The 24,545-nt window shown below is 38.8% G+C and overlaps 4 protein-coding genes across 4 annotated transcripts in view; 2 read left to right on the top strand and 2 right to left on the bottom strand.

Annotated features, from left to right (window-relative positions):
• Positions 1 to 957: 957 nt before the first annotated feature.
• LOC124637944 (RING finger and CHY zinc finger domain-containing protein 1) lies at positions 958 to 8,081 on the bottom strand. The gene is made up of 7 exons (XM_047174688.1): positions 7,827 to 8,081; positions 6,515 to 6,676; positions 4,603 to 4,761; positions 3,926 to 4,108; positions 3,285 to 3,380; positions 2,351 to 2,436; positions 958 to 2,034 (listed from the first exon to the last, which is right to left on the bottom strand). Exons 1-7 carry the CDS (start codon positions 7,935 to 7,937, stop codon positions 1,878 to 1,880), a joined length of 954 nt encoding a protein of 317 aa, XP_047030644.1. The 5' UTR covers positions 7,938 to 8,081; the 3' UTR covers positions 958 to 1,877.
• A 491-nt stretch (positions 8,082 to 8,572) lies between these two features.
• LOC124638520 (L-dopachrome tautomerase yellow-f2-like) lies at positions 8,573 to 13,391 on the top strand. The gene is made up of 8 exons (XM_047175493.1): positions 8,573 to 8,792; positions 9,000 to 9,200; positions 9,394 to 9,515; positions 11,876 to 12,102; positions 12,246 to 12,357; positions 12,635 to 12,715; positions 12,863 to 12,973; positions 13,219 to 13,391. The coding sequence occupies exons 1-8, from the start codon at positions 8,573 to 8,575 to the stop codon at positions 13,378 to 13,380; spliced, it is 1,236 nt and encodes a 411-aa protein (XP_047031449.1). The 3' UTR covers positions 13,381 to 13,391.
• Positions 10,169 to 11,511, top strand: LOC124638202. The gene is made up of 3 exons (XM_047175100.1): positions 10,169 to 10,488; positions 10,608 to 11,148; positions 11,378 to 11,511. Exons 1-2 carry the CDS (start codon positions 10,308 to 10,310, stop codon positions 11,072 to 11,074), a joined length of 648 nt encoding a protein of 215 aa, XP_047031056.1. The 5' UTR covers positions 10,169 to 10,307; the 3' UTR covers positions 11,075 to 11,148; positions 11,378 to 11,511.
• Positions 13,392 to 16,155: 2,764 nt separating the features above from the next.
• The window catches only part of LOC124638026 (oxysterol-binding protein-related protein 9), an 82,851-nt gene continuing 74,461 nt past the window's right edge, over positions 16,156 to 24,545 (bottom strand). The window contains exons 10-16 of the mRNA XM_047174797.1: positions 22,162 to 22,268; positions 21,472 to 21,557; positions 21,021 to 21,210; positions 19,377 to 19,636; positions 18,913 to 19,135; positions 18,184 to 18,411; positions 16,156 to 16,749 (exon numbers count right to left, since the gene is read on the bottom strand). Coding sequence (XP_047030753.1) covers positions 16,630 to 16,749; positions 18,184 to 18,411; positions 18,913 to 19,135; positions 19,377 to 19,636; positions 21,021 to 21,210; positions 21,472 to 21,557; positions 22,162 to 22,268 — 1,214 coding nt within the window. The 3' untranslated portion in view covers positions 16,156 to 16,629. The remainder of the gene's footprint in view (positions 16,750 to 18,183; positions 18,412 to 18,912; positions 19,136 to 19,376; positions 19,637 to 21,020; positions 21,211 to 21,471; positions 21,558 to 22,161; positions 22,269 to 24,545) is intronic.

Raw genomic sequence — 24,545 nt, 5'->3', positions numbered from 1 at the left:
GGATGCGTTCCTATTCGGGCTGATCAAGGCACGTTCATTATGATCGTAATGAATGATGAAACTCCAATTATTTTAATATATAATGTGTTAAAATCACAGAGGATAGGTTTTATTTATTATATGATGATGCTTTGATTTGAGCTTCGAAATCTAATCTACTAGTACTTTCTATTCACATCTATGAAAAACCTGAAAGTCTAACATGTATATAAAATTGACTACCTTTTTGGAAACCTAGAAAGAGTTACAATATTTTTTTTTTGGAAAATATAACCTATGAGATTAATTAATTAAATTGTATGTATGTGTATGTACATTATATTACAAAATATTGATTATTTTTACTGAAGAACTTTTAATTTTATGGTTGTGATTATAAAAAGTGGCGCCACCTATGTGTGGCTTTGCTATAAATAGATAATATATTGGACAGAATGCATTCAGCTGTGATATTTCATTAAATCGATTTCTTATTGATTAAATGGAAGAAAAACTGTTGAGAATATGTGAGTATATAAAATGTAGTCCAGAAAAAAACCATGGATTAAAATGACAACTGCAAAACTGGCGTAATTTATCTATCAAACGAAATAAAACAAGAATTATATAATATGAAGAAATAATCCTGAACTTTTTTTTGACACAGCCACGGCACTAATATCATGTATCGAATTATATTTTACTAGTTTCTGACACCGGTTTCACTCGCATCTCGTAGCAACTACTCCGCGCACCCAGATAAAATGGTAACCGATCGATAAATAAGCTACCTAACTCTGAAAGAATTTTTCAAGTTGGTCTAGTAGTTCCTGAGTTTAGCTCGCTCAAGCGAATCGATAAATGGGCTATATAACACTGAAACAAATTTTCTAATCGGCCCAGTAGTTCTTGAGATTAACGCGTCCAATCAACCAAACAAACTTCAGCTTTATAATATTATTGATTAAAAGACAAAACTGTGCTTTAGAGACATAAGTCCGACGTATATTAAAAAATTCTTTAAATTCACAATATAATTTCCAAATAAATATAATAATAATTGATAAAAAGATATGTCAAATTACTACATCAACTTATAGAAATTGCCGACTTATTTATTAACAATATAAAATAACAGTGGACAGTTAATATTAGTCGGCTCTGACGTCCGATAAACGCCCAAATTTACCGACAACAAAAACGTGCCTTTTTTTTAAAAACTGTTTACTTTGAATATTTAACGTGAACTGAATATTTATAGCTAACAAACAGTTGTTTTCAGGAAACAAGTTTCTGTAGTCGGTGAACTTGAGCCTAAAAATATACATAAATCATCACCGCGTATAAGGTTCGCCGCACATACTCCTACTGGCAGTTGCGAATGGTGTTAACTTTTATCGAGTAAGTTTTCTACTCTGAAGATAGCTACTAATGATTACACGATAGTCAAAATATATGAACCGAACACTACAGTGTATGCGCGAGGCGTCAATTAATAGCTAACTTCGGAGACGCAAACTTATTTGACAAGAATTTGAAAGATGTATCTTCGTGTGTATGAAGTTAGGTGTTTGGAAGTACATTCGTTGGAGAAGAAAATTTTGCGTAGTCAGCTTACTTCAAGAGTCAATGGATTAGAAAGAAAATTGAAGGATTTATAGATATCACGCAAATATAAAGGATTCAGATTCAGAGTGCGAGTGGAAACATGTGCGGTAACTCTAAGCCTGCGCTTGCGACTATTAGTCGTGCATGCGACTAATAAGCGCATGTTCCTCGGTATCAAGCCTGCTGCGACGTATCACGCGACTCAGAGAAGATGACAGCCGACGAACCGCTGCGACTAGTCGTGCGACAAAAAGTCGTGCGACTATTAGTCGTGAGGACTACACGATGTGTCAAGCCTGCGGCGGTTCGTCGAGCGGGTTGGCTTGGGGTAGGTCGTGCTGCGGCTCGTCACGGGCTTCGGGGAAGGTGGCGGAGGACGAGCCGCTGCGACTGGTCGATGTGGATGTCGCGGTCGATGAGTCGCCCGCTTGCGCTGTGTTTGAGTCCCTGCAACAGGCATAGTGAATGAATGAATACATTGGGTAAGCAAAAAAATAATCGACACTTATATTTCCACAAATAAATAACAACGACTTTTATTTAAAAGTGACATTATGGGCCCCCACTCGTAAATTTCTTCCCCACTTAAAGCCACTGTTGCGTAAAATTTGCTTATCGCAGCGACTCGCGTCATGTAAGTAAACAGTATAAGAATAAAAGTCTACTAAAAAAAAAAGTAAACTAAAAATATATCTTTCCCAATCATCTATCTGTGAGAACAAACTGAATCAGTCTTGTAAAAGCTATAAAAATGTATACTAACTTGTGAAAGCCATTGGTCTGACAAGTGTTGTAGGCGCCGCAGTGTTGGCACTTGAGACCTACCACGTGGAACTTCACTGTCGACAACTGAAAAAAAAAACAACAATTTATATCATGTAGGTATGTCTTTTTCACTAGAAATATTAATTTATCTGAAATTAAGAAAAAGTCCATATGACAGCAACACTTAAATTTTAAAATATCTATGAATTACAAAAAAATATTGATAAGCAGGCAGCAAGTTTAAAATTGTTGTTTATGCATTCGATTATGTTTTCACGAAAAGGGACAAACGGATTTCATAAAATGGAACGTGCGTTCATTTTGTTTTATTTTTACATTTTCAACTTGGAAGTCGTGGTGGCCTAGTGGGCAAAGAACCTCTCAAGTATGAGAGCGCGGGTTGGATACCAGGTCAGGCAAGTACCAATGCAACTTTTCTAAGTTTGTATGTACTTTCTAAGTATATCTTAGACACCACTGACTGCTTCGGATGGCACGTTAAACTGTAGGTCCCGGCTGTCATTGAACATCCTTGGCAGTCGTTACGGGTAGTCAGAAGCCAGTAAATCTGACACCAGTCTAACCAAGGGGTATTGGGTTGCCTGGGTAACTGGGTTGAGGAGGTCAGGCAGGACAGTCGCTTCTTGTAAAGCACTGGTACTCAGCTACATCCGGTTAGACTGGAAGCCGACCCCAACAATTAGTTGGAAAAAGGGCTCAGAGGATGATTATGATTTTACATTTTCAACTTGATGAACTCCAGGAGAGTTCATCATAATAATTTAAAAAAAAACTTTGACACAACTTTGATATGACATGTTTCATCCCTTTTAAATGTACCGATAAGCCTTTCGTGTTTTTGTATATAGTTATCAGAATATATGAATTAAATAGGTTCCTTCGAGGTTGAAAGTTATATGGTACATATTTACCTTATGACAATCCTTGCAGAGTATGGTAGCCTTGTAGTCGGCGTACTCTGGCGGCATCGGCGTCGCCGCTACTTCCGAGTCTAAGTAACTCCACAACTGAAAGGTAAATAAACATAGATCAGTATTTTTCAACATGAAAAGTGATTTGAAGTAAATTAATCGTAATTAAAATTACATCGTAAATACCTAAGTATTATAGTAAGCACAACCAGTCTAACCAAGGGGTGTCGGGTTGCCCGGGTAACTGGGTTGAGGAGGTCAGATCAGTCGCTTCTTGTAAAGCATTGGTACTCAGCTGAATCCGGTTAGACTGGAAGCCGACCCCAACATGGTCGGGAAAAGGCTCGGAGGATGATGATAGTAAGCACAACTCGTGTAAAGATTCGTCTTAGAGAAGAAAACTTGTGTCATTACGTCGCGAGAATCTAAATCCGCGCACTGGCCTTGATAAAATACCTAGCCATAAATAAGCTATCTAAAACTGAAAGAATTTTACATTAAATGCAAAGTGGGCTTATTGATCTCAAAGTGATAAAAATTACTTTAAAAAACAAACAAACTCTTCAGCTTTATAATACCAGTATACTGTTTTTAAAAAGAAATAAATTATATTATATTCTAGTATAATAGATGTGCCTCACATTAGTCATATCAATCATGCTAGTCTGGCAGGTGGGGCAGGCGTAGTGGCCGGAGTGCAGCAGCTGCTCGAAGCAGGGCCGGTGCAGCAGGTGGCCGCAGTCCGGGATGTGGCACGGGATGCGGGACGTGTGGATGTCTTCCAGGCACACCGGGCAGTTTGATCGGGACACGTTCTCTACGCACTGGAAATCAAAATTGATGAATTTATTTTTGTCTAAACTTTATTATCAGGCCCGTATTCAATGGCCCGTAGATAAATACCTTAAACTAACAGATACATGTTATATACAAAATTTTACTGACAACATAAAGATCAGTTTCAGTTTTGAAACTATTGTTTACTATGACTTTAACTTTCAAAGTATGATAACCGTGACCGCACAGTCAATCGACCACAGTTTCAGCAGGGAGCAAAACTAAGTTTTGTTTACCTTCTTTCGTAAGAGAATACTGATGAGAATTTATCAGAGTACAACATACATAAGACTGCACAGAGGCGGTAGATAAGAGAGTCTAAAAGAAATAACATTCAGGTAGTAGGTACAGAAGTGAGCAAATAATTGAGTACCTACATAAGTGAGTAGTAGATGTAGGGGCAGTACATAATGAGTACATAAAAAGAAGAAAAACGTGTGACGTCACAAGTGTACCACAGCATCATTTCATCAATCCTCACCCTATGTCCGACTTGCTGCAGCTGCACGGGCAGACACATGTTGCATCTCTCGCAGTGGAAGAACCGGTCGCGTCCCCCCACGCGGCAGATGCCGCAGCCCTCGCAGTGGTACTGTCTCTTGTCGTCGTCGTCGAATAGGTTGCAGATCAGGCATGTGTACTGTGGAAGATAATGTTTGTAAACATTTGTAGGTAATTAAGGCAAAGGATGGGTAATTTATGAAATGGTTTAATGTACTTTGTACCAAACTTAATGGTGTAGTAGGTGCACAAGATTGATGACCATATATCTGAGTTCGGAAATTAGTTGCAAGCCGCCATGTTTGCCGATGCGAGAGTGGATGATTTCTACGCAATTATGCGTAAGCGTTGCGCCTCTCTAAGGCATAGAATACGCGGCAGCTCCCCCAGCATACTCAGAGCATTGAGCGATCGGTGGGACTGTCCAATGTTAGGTCGATGGGTGAGATTGCACACACAGGTCGGAGTTGGATAAGTGTGTATTATTTAAAAAATATTTACTAACAATAGTTTAATAAGTTTTAATGTATTTACTAACACTATGGACCCCAGTCTGCAAATAAATGAGTAATTAAAAAATTAAAATTGGCTATTGATCAGCTATACAAAGTCTTTATAAAAAACAATGTTTTTATGGCATTGCATATAACGAAAAGACTTTCGTTAGTATATTTCAAAATTGAAACACACAGAATAAGTTCGACACCCTATCTTACCCCATAGCACCCTACATAAGCAAGTAATGGACAGTTGATAACCCTTCGAATTTTCTTTGAGTAGCTTGGACTGTGTTTCGACTTTGAGTAGGAAGGGCCGTACACACGCATTGCGTGTCATAATACACGACATTAACAGTGATTGTGTGATAAAACCTCCGTTATAAGCTGTGCCGCACGCGTCATCATTGACGCAATGGTGTTTGTTTGAGTCATAGATTAAATTGATTTACCGCGGATTTTTATAACCGAATTGTTTATTGACTTGCTTATTTGAGATAGAAGACTACAAGTAAATACATACAAGTTTTAATTATATAATGTTATACTCGTAAACCCGCCATAGAAAAAAAAAATAACAAAAATTAATAGGTATGATAACTTGGGTGGGGTTAACTTTTTTCTTTAAACAAAATCAATCTAAAAAAATAAATCTTATACCTATCTAGTAAAGCTGGCTTTTCACTATGGGATATAATATAATATAAATTACATCCTGAGATATAATATTGTATCGCTCGTCATACATTTTACCCTGTGCTATAATATATATTACATCCCAAACTATAAATATTTTTATAATGAAAATCTGGCTTCAGGTTAATGCCGAGATCTGGTTGACTTGTGGATTTTTGTTCACCATATCTATTTTTAGCTGTACACCAAAGATATGGTGGGTACAATAGATAAGACTACTAACTACAAATATTCTTAATTGTGTGTGTTACTTGGTTAAACAGTTGATTAAGTTTCAAGGTTAGCCAAGCATTTGTTTAGTTAGGTGTAAATTCCTGTATTACCATTTAATTATAGTGATCAATTTTTTTTAAGCCAGGCATAGTCTATTTTTAACAAACGTTTTTGGCCAGTGGTTTTTTGTTGTTCAATAAATATATGGGGTGTCCTTTATTTATAATTAGGTATATTTTTTCTTGTCAAAATTTTTTGATATAGTCCTTACCAAAAACTTGTTTTTCTTTTAAATAACCTGTCCCCAAACACAAGCACTACCTAACCCTAACAGGTAAGAACATCAAAAAACAAGTCATATTTGGTTAAAGTTATCCATTGCTTGCATCTTTGAAAGAATTTGCAATTTATTATCATGAAGAATTATGTCTTTCTGTGATATCTACGGGTCCAAAATAACAATACATGTTAAAATTCAGTACAAACCTTTCCGAACCTTACTCCACAGTTCTCACACTCTTCCTGCACCTTCTGTCTCTTGTCACACTCGGTGCAGATGAGCTCTGTGACCGACTTCCTGTTGAAGTAGTGCTGTTCATTCTCATCGTGGCAGTATCGGCAGACATAGACTTTGTTGCAACATGGAGTCTGGAATAGGTGACAATTTTCACATGAAAATGGATGAATATTAATGTTATGACTTTATTTTGTAGGTCAGATAGGCAGTCGGTTCTTGTTAAATATTAGTACAGCATCCAGGTAGACTAGAAGCCCAATGTAGTTGAGAAGAGGCTAGGCAGATGATGATAAGTATAAGTTGACAACTTAATTACTAAGAAAATGGCTTACATGTATGTACTTCTGAATATTATAAGAAAGCCATAGTAATTCTTCTAACATACAGAAACTTGTAAGAGTACAGGTATTCCCATAGCAACTGAGAAATGATGATGATGATGATGTCCTCCTAGCCGATTATCGACTACGGCGGCTGTTCTCATGTAAGGAGATTAGCCAACTACACAGGACATATTATAGTGCACGAGCATTTGCACAGACACAGGTGCACTCCCTATTCCTTCACTCTCATAACCCGATGGGACGACAATCCGACACGACCGGAAAGAGATCAGGCGCAGGACCAACATTTACGTGCTCTCCGATGCACGGGTGTATCAATCACCACCTTACAGGCTCCGGGCTGCTATGTGAAAGTCTTCTAAAACCCACAAAGCGATTTCGGCCCGACTCGGGAATCGAACCCGAGACCTCGTGCTCAGCAGCCGCACTTGCGACAGCTAGACCAACGAGGCAACTGAGAAATATCCAACATATGGCAATGACTCACAGATCAAATAAACCATAAACTATAATACCATTGATCCACAACTATGAACTTAATGAACAAAGAACTCTTCAAGAGCAAAACATTCCAAGTTCTATATTTAAAATCGGAAAGGATTCAAGTGGAATAAAACATTTGGTCTTCCTTAGATAATAATTCTGACTAATTGATAGGCTTCAAGCATTTAATATAGTGCCACATAGTGCAAGTTTATATTGGGAGAAAGTTATGTAAAGTTTTCTTTATATCGTTGTAAAAATAAAGCATGACCCGCGGTTTTCGGTTCGTTGACTTGAGCTTTGTTTCTCATGTCCGCATGTCAATATATCGGAGACTTCTACGATGTTATGTTTATATATAGACCACGACTGTTTTGTTCCCGGCTATCACACAAAAACCATATTAATCAACCAATATCGATTAATTAGCATCTGTTTGTGATCTATAACTTACCACGAACTTTGCACGACGTTTGTAATGAGCGCATCCGATGCGTTTTTCTTTACTCGGCTCCGTGGTCACCGCATCATTAATATTCACACTTTCTTCTTTTTCTGTAGACATTTTCGGGCTGATACACCGATGCACTTCCCGATAACAACACACCAAGGTCTCAGGACGTCATTCAATGGATTCTTTCAATTATTAAATTGGATGTATTGAACAACATTTTATTTGCGTGACATCTGGCTGATTTGAGTGATTTTCCAATACTTAAGTCAGACTGGATTTTGCGCCTAATTCAAGAGTGAAGAGTAAAGTATTGAGAATATGTTTGAAATAAAACAGAGATAGGAAATGAGTGATGCCTAAGATTGCGAGTCATTTTCACTGAAACACAATTTGACGTTTACATTTTGAATACGTTTAGTTATTACTTGATTTCTGTGGTTAAATAAACATTGATTTCTAAACTTCCCATTCAAACCAGTGCTAAAAGCCCAACAAGGAGAGGAAAGTTTCAAAAATAATATTGGGGTTATAACACATACCTACGTTCGTACCATTCGATTCTTAAACGGGTATAGGACCTTTTTCTATCACTTATCATCTGCATGCATGACAATACCTACATGACGTCATGTTTCAGGCTTTCATTAAAAAGTCATCAAATCATCAAAACAAACATCAACACCAAAATGATTAAATTTTAGTAAAAAATCTTAAGAATGAAAAAAGTCCGTTAATAATTTCACATCATGGCTAACTTGTCCTTAATTCTGATACCGTTATTCGTATACCAAGCGGCAGCGCTGTTGCCTCCAAGATTCCAATGGAAAACTATGGACTTTGCTTGGGAGGGTGCTGAAAGAGAATCAGCACTCACTAACGAGTCGTACATACCTGTCAACAACATGCCAACTGGGATAGCAAGGTGGAGGGACAAGCTATTTATCACCATACCTCGGTGGAAAAAAGGCTAGAGTTATTTCCTCTACGTAGTTTTTAGGGTTTGCTGAAGTTTTTTTAGAGTATAGAGGTACCTAGATAATGCTACGTTTAACTAGTCATAGCACGTTATAGTATCGTCAGAAACGAAAGATTGTGGCATCACAAAATGACTTGTGCTGTAGGTATAAACTACCTACCTATGAATATGTCTCTGAACGTTAATCTTTCCACCAGGAATTCCGTCATCTCTGAACTATGTATACCTGAACGGCACTCAGGAGGCGCCGTTACACCCGTACCCCAACTGGAATGAGGGCTGCCTCTCTTCAGACGGCACCGTGATCTCCAACAGGACTGTCGTGTCCACCTTCAGAGTAAACGTGGATAAATGTGACAGGCTCTGGGTCGTAGATAATGGAGTTAGTGAGATGTCTAGTAAGTGATCTTGTAATTACTTCACAGTTTTCAAAAAGAAACTAGGCTAGGTAACTATACCTACAGAACATTTAAGTTCAGATATCATTCCCATTACCAAACGCTCTGTATTTCTACTTATCATACCCACCTTTTCAAATGGTTTTTAAACGGCAGGGCATTTCGTTGTTCTCAAAGATTTCCTCTTTCACAGCGGATGTAAAACAAGTATCGGACCCCGCCGTGCTTGTATTCGATCTGAACAATGACAGCCTCTTAAAGAAACACATCTTCAAGGAAGAAGTGTTGGCTGACACCTCTGTGCTGACCAGCATTGTGAGTATTCACGAACTTCTTCGCTAACTATCACTACAACACTTGCTTATAGCTTGCGAAGCAATAATAATTACCTACTGTGGCCAGAGCTTCAGCACTTTTTTCTCAGAATTTCACCCGCACAAAATTCTTCCATACATTTTCCAAACATTCTGTAAAGGGGATAAATAAAACATTCTGTCACCCGAACATATCTATTGTATCTTCCCAAAAATAAAATAAACATACACATCGGTTCAGTGTTTCAGAGCCCATTCAAACAAACAATAAAAATGTAATATATACCTACAGTAGGTATATGAATTCGGTGATACAACACGTTTTCAAGATTTTCTTTTTTTACGTGGGACCGTATAACGCCACGTTCCATTTAAACTTTCCCGCGTATATCTATTTATAGAATGGAACGCCACGATAATTATTTACTCGTTGTTTCGCAAGCTTTCACTCTCAGCACGGGGGAAAAACTCTATGCCACACATAAATCATGTGACTTTCATTGGTAAGTAAAAGAATTTCGTAATGAAAATCTACTTAACATTAATAAGTATTAGCACGGTAGTTACTAAGCGATAAGAATACGCCACGATTAACGTGATCGCGTTTCGTGACGGAAAATTTTGTCGTTCACCGACTGACTAAGTACTTATTAAAATATCGTCGTGCCGTTTTGTCGTTCACGCATACGTATTTTTCTCTCGTTCTCGCACCGGCGGCCATGCTCTATTCGTTTTTGTCGGTTTCAGTGTCCGTCTATAACTGCGTGCGAGGACACGTCGCGTGTTTACCGACATGACGTTTTATATAGCACCGGAAGTGTTAATTCCGCTTGTAGAAAAGAAGCCTGCCATTTGGGACAAAACAACAGATGTGTATAAAGATAAAGAAGCGAAACTGTCTGCGTGGAAAGATATTTGCTGTACTCTGGATCCCAATTTTGATGCGTTAGATGGAAGGGATAAGAAAGATATTAGTAAGTTCCTGGCGGTTTTTACAAACACGATATACATTTATGATGTTAAATTTTTAAGAACCTATTGTTTATTTAATATTTTGTTCTAAAGCTGACTATAGTTTATTTTTCTTTTACAGTTAGCAGGATAACTACAAAATGGTCATATATTCGAGATGCTTTCATGAGATCGCAGAAAAAAGAAAGAAGAGTAAAACGAAGTGGTGTATTCACGATAACATCAAAACCGTATAGGTATAAGAATATTTTGCAGTTCTTGATGAAATTGGTTGAACCTCGCGTAAAACAAGAGTCGTGTGATTCGATTGAGCTCGACGATTCCAGTGACTCAAGCAGTGAAGAGGTAGAAAATGAGCAACCACCCACTCCTCATAAGATTGTTAAGACTGAAACATTAGAAGATACGATAACACATTTTGTGGATACTCAATCAGACCCTATTCAAGAACACCCACAAGTAACATTTATTAGAAGTGTTTTACCATCTTTGGCGTCATTTGATGATGATGACAATTTGGAATTCCAAATAGGTGTTTTAGCACTGATTCAAAAAATTAGAAAGAAACGCCGTGAAAACATGGTGTAGGCACGGTAGGTAAGCCCCCCTAAGCACAATTTTAAGCGGTACCTACCTAATCAAAACAATTTTGTTAGGTACTTATAGTTCGGCCATTCAGAGAATGCGTTCCTGACACGTCGCGATTGAACTGACGACGTAACTTTGCAATGGCGTTGCAGTTACGATAAAAATATTTTTGCTGGTTGTTTACCGTTTTAACAATTGAGGAGCATTAAAACAACATTATTATATCAATAATCAATGAATGTTATTACGTCGTCAGTTCAATCGCGACGTGTCAGGAACGCATTCTCTGAATGGCCGAACTATAATAATAAGTATGTAGGTATACGATTTATACTTAAGGTAGAATTCTGTGTATAGGTATTTTAAGATCCCGTTTCAATGGATAAATTGTTGTAAAAATATTAAGTGGTTAATAAATAAATAAAGATGTGTTTTAATATTTTTCTTTTATTTACCTACCTACTTTCGGGTTTTCGCCACATTAGGTACCTACTCATTCAATAAAATCGTGACGGCAGATGTGCAAACGATATTTTGTCTCAGGTAAAACCGACAATTCGGTAAAAAATCGTCCAGTATCATCGGTATGTTACGATTTTTTCCGTAGTTGTTGGCTATTGTGATATTTAAGAGTGAACTTTTTTGTTTTTTAGCCGGTATTGTCCCACTGCTGGGCAAAGGCCTCCCCATTTTGTCTCCACACCTCTCGATCTTTTGAGTCTTCCCACCAAGAGCGAACTATATACTATAGCGAAATTGAGTCTCATCAAATAATTTCAAAACTGGATACTATTTTTCTAGGCTGTAGAAATTGTGGGCAAAAACTGTGATGAAGCTTATGCCTATATCACGGATATGGGGTCAAACGCCATCGTAGTGTACAGCCTTAAGGACGACGATGCATGGCGCGTCGAGAACCACTACTTCCATTTTGACCCCCACGCTGGGGTCTACAAAGTTGGCGGGATTGACTTCTATTGGAGTGATGGCGTTTCGTCCGGAGCTTTGTCGCAACCGAAAAAAGATGGGTTAGTTGTCTCTGGTTTTTGCTTTCGGCGGGATTTCCAAGTTTGATCAAGCTAACCATATTTTTTTCATCTCTTCAGTTGCAAACGATTTTTATAACTTAGTTGTTGTGCACTCGAGTGGTGATACAAAATATTAATTCCAGATACTGCGATTTATATCTGCACCCAACTTCAAGCACGAAACAGTTCAGAATGTCAACGAAACTTTTACGTGACAAGGATGCGCCGAAGGAAGACATATTCAATGGAGTGGAGGTACCTACTCCAAGCATACAATATTCTTAAAAATGCTATTTTAGAAGTTATTATTTATTTAATAAATATGTGTTACACATCATTCAAATTTTTTCAGTGCACTTTTTCGATTCGTGACACATTGGGGCGTCATTCCTCGACCTGTCAGTTTTTGTGTAAGAGTGTTAGTGTTAGTGTGTGTGTTGTTATAAAAGCGCTCTTACTTATACCGTAACGAAAATATTGAATTTGCTTACCGATCCTTGCCCACAATGCTTGATAATGTCTTTTCTTACAGATTATTGGTGACCGGGGTCCAAAGACACAAGCCACGGCTTGCGATATAGATCCAGCGACCAACGTTTTGTTTTATACACAGGTGAATCTAATTTGTTACTGTAGGTAACTAGTTATGTTATTCTAGGGAATTTGTTCTTTAGTTTCCAGTTTTTACCAATATGAGATGCTTGTCGGTCTGTTGATTTTCTACGTGTTTACGACTGTAGTTGCTGATCTTCGATTCCAGGTCTGCAAAAACGGCTTAGGATGTTGGAACCTGGACAAACCATTCAGCAGAGAAAACACTCCTCTGATACTCAGCGACTGCAATTTAATGGAGTTTCCTAATGACGTTAAAGTATGATGCCTATCTACATATTTTTTTTGCGTTTATGCAATTTTTCTTATTCACGGCCGCTAACTTGTGATGAGTTGCATTTAAAAAATCAATTTTGCTTTAGCCTGTTTTTTCACGATTAGAAAGCTTTTTGTGCTACAACATAGAAATACTGCTTTGCTTTTAACATCTCTTCAGTGCCATGTGACAATTTTGCATGCTATCCACCAGGCTTGCTTACAGTACACGGAAAATGCTTTTTGTAGGCGGATAAAGATGGCAACCTTTGGATCCTTAGCGACAGACAGTCGCGGTTCCTCTACGAGGCCATGGACTTCGGCCAGGTGAACTTCAGAGTTCTGACAGCGCCCACATCTACCCTCATACAAGGCACGCCGTGTGACAGGAGGAGTTTCTTTAGTAAGTAACGGGAAATATATGTAGTGATATGAAAAATACATTTATTACAAGGGCCGCATTAAAAAATGCATTTTCAACACCTACCTTCAAATCGCAATCATCAAAAATCCTTTTTTTTTATTCGAATGAAATTGAATTTTCCATATCTTCACATTTAATGATGACTGTCAAAAAATAGTTATTATTCTTCTATTCTGGTTATATATTATACTATTCTGGTTACTTACACAGCTCGCTTGGTAGGACGGCAAGCATAACTTTGAAGTTTCACAAAACTCTAGGTAAATATACAGTGATGTTAGAATGCAGAATTTGTATAATAATTTTGACAGATAATTCTTAACAGATTTTGTGCTCTCGGCAGGTCGTCTCAGCGACTCAATGGTCAAAGTGCGTTAGTTGATCGGTGACATACAATATCAGCTTAGCCCAATTTAGGTTTGTAATAAGTGCAATATACCTTGTCATGTATTTATTTATACCTTGTACCTGTTACCTATACCTACAAAGTCATAATATATTCAAGTTAAAACTTTAAAATAGTTTATTTATTCCGTATCGTGGTTTATAAGGACAAAAAGGTAAAAACAAACAAAACCCACTAAAATAATGTAATTTTTTATTTAAATATACAACATGGTAGTTATAACTATGTAATTAAATAAGTCTATGTGATTGAATAATTCATAATTAATCATAATTTTGCAAGTGACCGTCGATTCCGTAAGATTTCGTTCACATTGTCAGTCTTTTCTATTTATTACAATTGAACCGACGTACAGTGGACTTAGAAAGTGTAAGCACCTACCCACTAAAGTAAGTGAAGTTTAGAGTCCCGTGGACATCGCACAAACGGATGGACAAGTGTTTAAACGAGATTAAATTAAATGGTAATATCCCGAATACGTTTTTTTTCCCACTACGAACCAAAATCTGAGAGGTACTCACAGATACATTCGGTATTTCTTTTCAATTAGATATATGTTTAAGTTTGCTGATAATGAGACCTCCTAGAGGATAATTCAACAATACTTTCTGCATGACCTTACTTACGTCATACTTAGTAAAATATTGCAGTCACTAAATTGAGACAAGTAGTTTGAAGATACACGGTACTCACAAACCTCGGGATATTACGCTGAAGGTACAATAATTTGCACTACATAAAATCTACAGTAGCATACAAAAAGTATAGAATTTAAATCGACATTAGAGTATCATTGTGTGAAAAAGTATTGCAGTACAGTTATATTTTTAACTCCACATATTAACTTTTCAAACCAAATTTTTTTGAAACCACAAACTTCTCTTTTGAATCGCTATTTCTTTTTAGTTAACACACAGAATTAAAAATATAACTACACATATACAAACATACACTACTTATTTGATATTATCGAATCCTATAGAGTACTTGCCAACTTAATTTCATCAATATCATTATTTCCTACATTCCTTTTGATAACTTTTACATATAAGGTTTCACTAACCGCTTCTACGGGTAGTTAGGCTGTTTTCGCATTGGGCATTTGTTCAAGGTGGAATAATCTAAAAGAAAATGCATACAAATGAGAACCTTTTGAAGTTGCCCTGAAAGAATCTGAAATATATCTACGACAGAATATAGACCGTCATTATTATAAATCGGTGATATTAACATGTTCTTAAAAGTTCAACACTTTTCAATTAAGGAGAAGCAAAATGTTTCTTTAATAATGCCCGGTGCGAAAACGTCCTAAAACCATTACTAATAAAATATAACTTGATGTAGGTATCTCGCTTGTGTTTACGCAAAAATTCAACGGTGACCAAAGAGAATCTTATTTCAAAATCTTGCAGTATTTTACAAATTAGTTTAACGGTACCTTAGATCGACACTACAGCTGCCTAAAACCGACTATTCACTATAATAACATTTCATTTCATAATACTCTTTAAATTCGCGACTTTCTTTCACTACCGTACATCGACCAACTTTTAAAAACGTACCTCTATTTACCCGACTGCGCAAAGAAGGGTAATGTTTTAATCTGTTTCTAAGTCCATGCTTTTCTCGTACGGTGCACATCGCGTGTTCGAATCGAACAGAATTTACAAAGCGTTGCAATTTGAAATATAACATTATTTACAATTGTATTTATTGCTGAATTCTATCATAGGCCATAATAAGAATTGGGAATTTACAAGAAAACATGAATTATAAAATAAAACTTATAGTAATGGTGTCGCGCACGCTGCCAGCATTATCGAAAATATAGGTTTTGAAACACATGTTACAATTAAAGTAGTATTTGCAGTTGACAACTTTTAATTTTGTTCGTGTTCAGAAACGAATCTTTCATTTAATCGACATATTTTCGGACTCAGTGGGTCATCATTATTTGATGCCTTTATTTATATATATAGAGTGCATGTAACAGAAATGAGAATGCTGAGATGGATGTGTGGTGTTACAAGAATGGATAAAGTGAGGAATGATTACATTAGAGGAAGTCTGAAAGTAGCGCCAGTTACAGAAAAGATGAGAAGTAGAAGATTGTCGTGGTATGGACATGTAATGAGGAGGGATGATACGCATGCAACAAAGTGTGTGCTAAGTATGAATGTAGATGGATGGAGAGGAAGAGGAAGACCTAAGAAAAGATGGATGGATTGCCTGAAAGATGATATGAATAGGAAGGGAGTGAGTGTCAGTATGACGAGTGACAGGGGAAAATGGAAGAAAATGACATATTGCGCCGACCCCAAGTAATATTTGGGAACAGGGCAGGAGAAAGAATTTATATATAGAAAGAAACACATAAAACAGTAACAATTGAATGTCATGAATGTCATTTTTATATGGGGCTCATCACTAGACTTTTTCTAGCTCAACTATCTTCATTTTGACAAAATAAATACTTAAAAATTGCCCCAAAAGACGAAAGACGTGGATATAAAAAACAAAATTAGTACTTTTAAGAACTCATGCGCGACATTAAAAACCCTAAAATTATGGCATAAGAGACTTAACGGTCCAACTTTATCGATATCTAAAACAAAACATCGAAACCACACTTCGAGTACCGTATAAATAAGCGAAGGACACATGAAAGGACTGACTTCACCCGAAGATCCCCGAAGATTCCCGAACATACCCGAAGTGTGGTGCCGTTAGAACAGTGCGTCACTGAACATTGCCTACCCTAGAAGGTCCGTTGTAGTGACGAAGGAGTTTCTACCTTACTTCATAAGTCCAAGGTTGAATGTTGATTAGATTATCTAGTGTTCTCAGTGGTCTCGCCGTTTTTATGTTGAGGCGTTGTCTTGGTCGTGCTGAGGCGCTTCTTGAGGGGCGCTGTGTACTCCCATCCGTCTTCGCCTTTTGGGCTGAACAGCTGGAACAAAAGGAAAAATATTGAAAACTTCTATTTTGTGAAAAGAGTTAAGACGACCACAAATATTTTAGGGTGGTGCTGAACCAAAATCATAGTTAAAGGTCACTTCAATTGGGTTTGCGAATTTTTGGAGATGCCAGATTTTTCTGTTTGCACTGAGATGAGAGGTGCTAAAGCGAGCATCAAACAAATGTGTTTTGCTTCAATTTGCTTGATTTGACTCAGCAATTGCCGACCTCAAATATAATTTCAGGAAGTTGGTAACGGTACAAAGAGTAAAGTAGATTTTATCGTCACGGAGAAAGGTCGCAGGTGACGTGGCGCCACACTACAGTATACAGTAACATACCAGCGTGGTCCACTTCTCCCCCGAGGCGTCGCGCGACTTGACGGCGTCGCGCTGCGCCTGCTCGACGTGGCGCTTGGCGCAGGTGGCGGCGTCGCAGTCGGCGGCGCGCAGGGCGCAGGTCACGTGGCGCCACACTACAGTATACAGTAACATACCAGCGTGGTCCACTTCTCCCCCGAGGCGTCGCGCGACTTGACGGCGTCGCGCTGCGCCTGCTCGACGTGGCGCTTGGCGCAGGTGGCGGCGTCGCAGTCGGCGGCGCGCAGGGCGCAGGTCACGTGGCGCCACACTACAGTATACAGTAACATACCAGCGTGGTCCACTTCTCCCCCGAGGCGTCGCGCGACTTGACGGCGTCGCGCTGCGCCTGCTCGACGTGGCGCTTGGCGCAGGTGGCGGCGTCGCAGTCGGCGGCGCGCAGGGCGCAGGCCACGTGGCGCCACACTACAGTATACAGTAACATACCAGCGTGGTCCACTTCTCCCCCGAGGCGTCGCGCGACTTGACGGCGTCGCGCTGCGCCTGCTCGACGTGGCGCTTGGCGCAGGTGGCGGCGTCGCAGTCGGCGGCGCGCAGGGCGCAGGTCACGTGGCGCCACACTACAGTATACAGTAACATACCAGCGTGGTCCACTTCTCCCCCGAGGCGTCGCGCGACTTGACGGCGTCGCGCTGCGCCTGCTCGACGTGGCGCTTGGCGCAGGTGGCGGCGTCGCAGTCGGCGGCGCGCAGGGCGCAGGTCACGTGGCGCCACACTACAGTATACAGTAACATACCAGCGTGGTCCACTTCTCCCCCGAGGCGTCGCGCGACTTGACGGCGTCGCGCTGCGCCTGCTCGACGTGGCGCTTGGCGCAGGTGGCGGCGTCGCAGTCGGCGGCGCGCAGGGCGCAGGTCACGTGGCGCCACACTACAGTATACAGTAACATACCAGCGTGGTCCACTTCTCCCCCGAGGCGTCGCGCGACTTGACGGCGTCGCGCTGCGCCTGCTCGACGTGGCGCTTGGCGCAGGTGGCGGCGTCGCAGTCGGCGGCGCGCAGGGCGCAGGCCACGTGGCGCCACACTACAGTATACAGTAACATACCAGCGTGGTCCACTTCTCCCCCGAGGCGTCGCGCGACTTGACGGCGTCGCGCTGCGCCTGCTCGACGTGGCGCTTGGCGCAGGTGGCGGCGTCGCAGTCGGCGGCGCGCAGGGCGCAGGTCACGTGGCGCCACACGCGCCGCGACTCGTGCGCCGCCTGGCGCGACACGGGCGCCACGCGCTTGCGCCGCGCCTTCATGTTCGATACTTCGAACAGTACTTCTGTGCGCTGGGGACGAGAGACAAGATATAAGAGCATTATTACTGCCACGGCTGCGGGATTGTTCAAACGAGTTACCGCAGCCCTGAGTATATAAAGGGCTTCAGAAGGTATCTACATGATGGGTTCTAGTTAATAAGAGTCTGACACTCCCTCACGCTGCTAACGTACAGCGGGAGGAGTCATTTGATGACTACCCATAAAGAAAAAAACAACCATTGTCACTGACAAAATGGCATCATTCATAGTTTGAGTTTGCCTTGCCCGTGTTTGCGCAAGTTTTGCGCAACAGGAGTAGTTTGTGAATTTGCTGAAAAAGTTCTTTGTAGAACAAATATCAACAAGAAATGCCTCAGAACTGTTGCACACAAAGATTATAGTATGATTTATGGCAAAAAAATATTTTTTAAATGAATTATTCTTTATATTCGTCAAAGACTACATTTAATACAACATTGTCGCGATCACATGTTACCCTCAACCCACTCCCCAAAAAACTAAAATACTTACTCCAGATTCAGTCCAGCGTCCATCCATCCTTGAGTTCCACTCTCCCTGTGCCGTATAGTACGGCTTCTTATCAGCTCCAGCGAACACTTCGCAGGTCACGCGGTGTTTCTTGCCGCCATAAAAAGGCTTCGTGAGGAACTCAATGTTCGCCTTGTGGCCTGTTTGCACGCATTCTATGACTACGGAACCGCCGAGTTCTATCCAGGGGACTGTTAGGATTGATCTGTGAATGGTGGAACATATTTTTTGAAAATTATATTGGTGTAAATTTTTAAGGAAAATCAGGCAGTTTTTTCATATCAATGAATAATTTTGAAAGGACTACAGATGTATGTTGTTTTACAAATGTAAGTCCTAACAAAATAATAGGACCACTTTGATTGATAAACCAAGACATGCCTAAAATTATACATAACTGAAAGCCAATATTTTAAGTTAAAAACTTGATAAAAAATAACGCCTACCTGCCATATCCATTAGGGAAAGTAAGCGTATACTCTTCCCCGGTATCCAGAAGCGTGACCGTCCCCTTGCCAATATTGTGCACTCCGATGGACAAACCAAGGAACTTGCTCTTAGTCCAGACCCAGGCTTCGAACTGTATGCGTTTGTTCACGTGTTCCGCGTAGAACGCTGATATCGGCGGGTGGTGGGATACTTGCTCCGCTACGAAGGATAGCTGGTCCGGTGTGCACCAGGGGACAGGACCGTCGCCTACTTCTTGCTGGTGGGAGAAATAAATTGGTGAATGGTATGTTTTGGTGAATGTTTTTATTAAAAATATTGAAATATTGTGGGGTAGGAAGGAATTAAGTTATTGAAATAACCTGGTTTGTGGCAATATATACAGCGCATTCACAACAGAGCATTTCCGCTCGGTTTTTATCTGTGCGGCATCTTCCAAGCAACAAAAAACCTTTCGCGCGATTTTCATTTGAACTAGTTCTCAATAGGCATGATGACAGTAATCAAAAATCATTAAAATAATATATTTTTTAAATTAAACTTGAAGCTTGGAATATAAAACGCGCATTGTTTTCTTTATTAATAATGTGATTAATATGTATTTTTATAAAATAAAATTACGAAATAAGGCAATCCGCCATGATATCTTGAACACCAATCAGAGCTCGTGACGTCATTTCTCAAAACAACTCGCGCGAAAGCGCGCGAACGTCACATTTCGTTATTGTGAACTTCCACTGCGATCTTTGTTTTTAATTAATTAATTGTTTATAACACGAGTTATGGAGCCCGGATTTATCAAGGCAAACAGCGTTAATTTGCCTAGAATTGATATCATAATGCTGGGAAAGTTTTTGGCATCAAATAAAGATTTTTGTTCAGCTGAATTTAGAAATGTTAAAACTTCCACGTAAGTATACTAGTTTAATTAAAAAACAATGAGAGATGAAACCTAACCTCGAAATAGTTATTTACATTATAAACTATGCTAGAATCTAGAGAACTATGTTATAACTTACATCAAAGTGATCTTCACAAAAATAAAGTTGTACCCTGGGCAATATTGCTTTTGAATCTCGCCTTGCAAGTTTAAGCCACTTGTTTCGTATTGTTTTATTGTGAGGAAAGTACACAAATAACTCATCAGGAGTTGTTTTGGATGTGTTCTTACACTGGGGGACCCCACAACACCTATGCCCTTTCGAATTCATATTTAATAACACAAAAAACTTAATTATTGCACGAGCGTTGTTTACTTGCGTCTTGTAATTTCAGTCGTGACGTCACAAGTGACGACATGACACTGACAAGCGTTTTCGCGCCGGATTCAAAGTGGACAGAGAAAAATGCAATTATTTGATAAAAAAACTTCGCATTTTCTTAAAATTAATAATTTTTCATATAAAATAGACGTATACCTACATCATACAAAGGAATTTAAAAATTTGTCATCATGCCTATTGTTTGTTCGAAAAAACTCACCGGAAAATCAGCTAGTGTGAAAGCGCACTTTGGAAGCTTTTGCGTAGAAAAACTGCCATATTTATTGCTCACAGAGAGGTTAAGTGGTGATTGAAAACTCGGCCCTTAGTCTACATTTCAGCACATTCCATAAACGCTATTCTATCTATTTCTTTACTTACCTTCTCATTATTACTCTGATGCACTTCGCCGGGCACTGCATCTAAGTCCCAGTGGCATCGGAAGACCTCTCCCAGTATGGGGTTATACGGCTTCTTAGCAACCTGGGACTTGCGGCCGGCGTGGTACGAGCTGAGGTACCATCGGCACACCTGTACCATGCGGTCTCGGGGTGTGGGCTGGTCTACTATCCTGGGAAGAAAGATGAAGAACGTTGTAAGTCATTAAGGACTAATATCATGTTATTAAAAAAAACACGCTTGAAGGTTTTTAAGGAAATTTCGTATCGGATTTTATCTTATATCACTTGTGAAATGTCTATCTTTATTGCAATGACACTGTTAATGTTTTTTTTTAATGTAGGGCCAATTTAACTTGCAGTAGAACTTTGTACGGTAGGCCTTTGATCGATTAGTACTATTTTAATAATTTTATGTTAGAGGTAGTACTTACTTGACGAATTGATCAGGATGTGCAAAGGAGTCTGCATACATCTCTAGGAGCGATCGCCTCTCCAATATGAATGTCGGTAGCACAACCTGGAAAAAACAACATTACATTATGTCTAGTGTATTTTGGTTATATCTTCTTTCCTTTTTACACAGTTTATCCATATCTCTTTTTTATTCTAACACTCCATTTCTTCTCTTCTTTTGATTTCTTGTGAAATAAGCTGTGCCTTTGTATTTTTTTCTCTATTTTTCTTATTTTTCAGTGTAACTGCACATAAATTGTTAAATAAATAAGTGTGGAAAATACAATACTATTTCCTCACTATGGTGAACGCACACCCTATCTTAATAGAACACGGAGAATGCGCCGAAAGAAATTACTTTTAAAATATTTATGTGAAATCGTATAAAAGCTTTGCGTTCTGATTGGCGTGTGTTTACTATTATTTTAGCCACAAGGCGAAACAAATAACAACATATTTCACAATCTTGCTGTTAACTGTGCATACCATACAATAACAAGAAGTTTTGGGCCTTTTTTTAGCAGAAAATCATCAAATGACCCCTCCTGCTGAGGGTTCCGCCTCCGATAAAAGTGGAACAGGTTTGAATGAAATATAAACCTTTCTTTACCACATAAGCATCATATACGGCAACAACAATACATATAATGAACGATAAAGATGTTTACCTTAGTGAGATCCATTCCAATCTTGACCTGCGACAGGAGATGGGTGACCACTGAGCCGTGGTTCTCCATCGACCCGAGGTCACTGTCCGACTCATCCTCGTACAGGGCTGTTGATGGAAAATGTTCATTATGTAGAGTAACATAAGGTTTGTTTTTGTTATACAATGATATTCAAAGGACCATGCCCATCTGTGCCCCAGTAACGCCCAGAGAAAGTATATTACAAGATAGCCCTATTAAATAAAAACTAGAATTATGATGATAATTTGAAGTCTTAAAAAGCACCGGTTACAAAATAAAAAAAATAAGACATTCTTGTTGATATTGCAGTACATGACATCGTTTCAATCATGCTTTATTTATTACGGTCTGTAATCTCGTCCTTTGGCCCATGTATATATTCATTTACTGTATACAATATATTCAAATAACTGACATGTTTATCTAATAACATACAATTAAGTCATGAATTCATGATGATCATGAAGTTCCTAGTGAAAAATTAATAGCAATGCTGTCTATAAACGATAAAATGAATAAAAAACCAGTGGGAATTTATCATGTTTAATGTCCAATATCTTTTGAATCGGTGCTTTATATAATATTAAATCTAGATATCTTACAAATATGGCTGTAAAGCTATCGTATGACATAGAACTGGAATTTGGGCATTGCATGGCGTTGCTGACTTTTGACTCCATACTAATATGGGCATGATCCTTTCAAGTGATGTTTAAGTTCCAGATTCTCTAGGTTATAAGTTTCACGGGTTAAAGCTGGCTTTTTCTATTGACTATTTGTTTAGGTTAGTTTGGCAATAAACGGTTTTCACAACTTTATTAGCTACTGACTATTTCAGCAGACTCGAAGAGGAAACGCCTATATGCAGGGTCGTCTCCCTTTCCTAAAAATCTTAAACGATTCAGCCGCATTCAAGTTTTGCTCTTAGCAGCATTTTTAGAGATCAATTAACTTACTTAATAGACTGCCCTAAAAAGTCTAGGCATACATATGACGTCTATGCTTTGACAGAAAAAAATATGTCGAGTCCTACAGCTTAACTCTCTTTCATGTTTGGAATGGTGCCAGGGAAACTGGGAAAGGCCAGTTCGTTCGATATTTATGGCCAGTCATCAAATAACTGTCTGTATATGTATAATGTAATTTTTATTTTTATGACTATGTTTGGATATTTTGAATAAAGTATATGCAATTACATTTTGATAAAACTCTTTTATTCATTTGAGGCTGCATCAAAAATTAAGAATTATGATACACAGTCTTGACGAAATAATTGCTTTCCTCTAAATATGCTCTTTTGTACCACGTCTTCATAAATAACTTTTGAAGTTTTATGGTGACATGCACCATTTAACTACAACGATAACAAAACCATTTTCAGCTGTCAAATAGCCGATTCGACCAATAGGCGGCCAGTATACGGCTCTAGTTATGGTTTGGTTAAAGTTAAATGATGCAACCAACCATAAGTGTTTCTTGTTACAAGCTTCCATAACTTCTATCCACAAACAACAATTCCTGGAACTACTGATATTTAGATGGCAAAGTTTATGAATCAAATAATTCCTTGAAACTTATTTTTGGAAGCCAATTGGAAGTAATCAACAGTTGCGGAAGTGAATAAGTATCAACTGGCGTAGGTCGTTCTTATTACATACAATGTTTAACTATGACTGTGTCCGTGTTTACTTTTTCATTTCCTCTTGACGAAAATAAGTTTCAAGTTGATTGTGTAACAATTTACCTACTGATGAATATTATGAACGTATTGGTGCTGTGAAGTAAATGGAATAAAGCAGCAACTGATTTCCATATTACCTTAAGAATTGAGTCACCTCAGCAACCGGTTGTTCGATTAGTTTTTCTTTTAACACCCTATTCCTCAAAGAAAATAACATAACGGCGGCGAAAAGTTAGTTATCACATCCAATTTATAATTAGCCAAGTGCTGTATACTAAAAAGTTACCAATACAATCGACCCTAATATTATAAAAAGGAAAATTGTATCGTTTGACATGAATAGACTCTGAAACTACTTGATCAACTCGAAAAAATCTTTAACTGCTGGGAAGCTATACCTATTACCCCCAGTGAACGTGGGCTATATTTTATCCGGGTGTACTATGCCAAATCGAATAACAAATAATCGAATATCAATTGATCGACCACTATAAATCGAAATTCTAAATACTCGAACATTCATAATATCGAATGGTTATTAAATCGAACATTCAATACATCGCGCAGTCTATACATCGAGTGTTCAAAATATCGAATGTTCGTTTGATCGAGCGTTAAATGCAAAACATATTCATCCTATCGAAAAATCCTTATTTTTTATGAATACAAGAAAAACTCAAAA

The sequence above is a fragment of the Helicoverpa zea genome, chromosome 17 (genome assembly GCF_022581195.2).
Source record: "Helicoverpa zea isolate HzStark_Cry1AcR chromosome 17, ilHelZeax1.1, whole genome shotgun sequence".
NCBI classification, from domain to species: domain Eukaryota; kingdom Metazoa; phylum Arthropoda; class Insecta; order Lepidoptera; family Noctuidae; genus Helicoverpa; species Helicoverpa zea.
This window is presented reverse-complemented; position numbering and strand designations above follow the sequence as displayed.

Excerpts from the sequence above, each read along its gene's own strand:
- LOC124638520 (XM_047175493.1), top strand. The coding sequence starts at position 8,573 with ATGGCTAACTTGTCCTTAATTCTGATACCGTTATTCGTATACCAAGCG. Across the intron at positions 9,201-9,393 it reads TGGAGTTAGTGAGATGTCTA|CGGATGTAAAACAAGTATCG; the intron begins GTAAGTGATCTT and ends CCTCTTTCACAG. Across the intron at positions 12,358-12,634 it reads ACATATTCAATGGAGTGGAG|ATTATTGGTGACCGGGGTCC; the intron begins GTACCTACTCCA and ends CTTTTCTTACAG.
- LOC124637944 (XM_047174688.1), bottom strand. The coding sequence starts at position 7,937 with ATGTCTACAGAAAAAGAAGAAAGTGTGAATATTAATGATGCGGTGACC. Across the intron at positions 6,677-7,826 it reads AACGTCGTGCAAAGTTCGTG|ACTCCATGTTGCAACAAAGT; the intron begins GTAAGTTATAGA and ends CACCTATTCCAG. Across the intron at positions 4,762-6,514 it reads GTGGAGTAAGGTTCGGAAAG|TACACATGCCTGATCTGCAA; the intron begins GTTTGTACTGAA and ends TATCTTCCACAG.
- LOC124638202 (XM_047175100.1), top strand. The coding sequence starts at position 10,308 with ATGACGTTTTATATAGCACCGGAAGTGTTAATTCCGCTTGTAGAAAAG. Across the intron at positions 10,489-10,607 it reads AAGGGATAAGAAAGATATTA|TTAGCAGGATAACTACAAAA; the intron begins GTAAGTTCCTGG and ends TTTCTTTTACAG.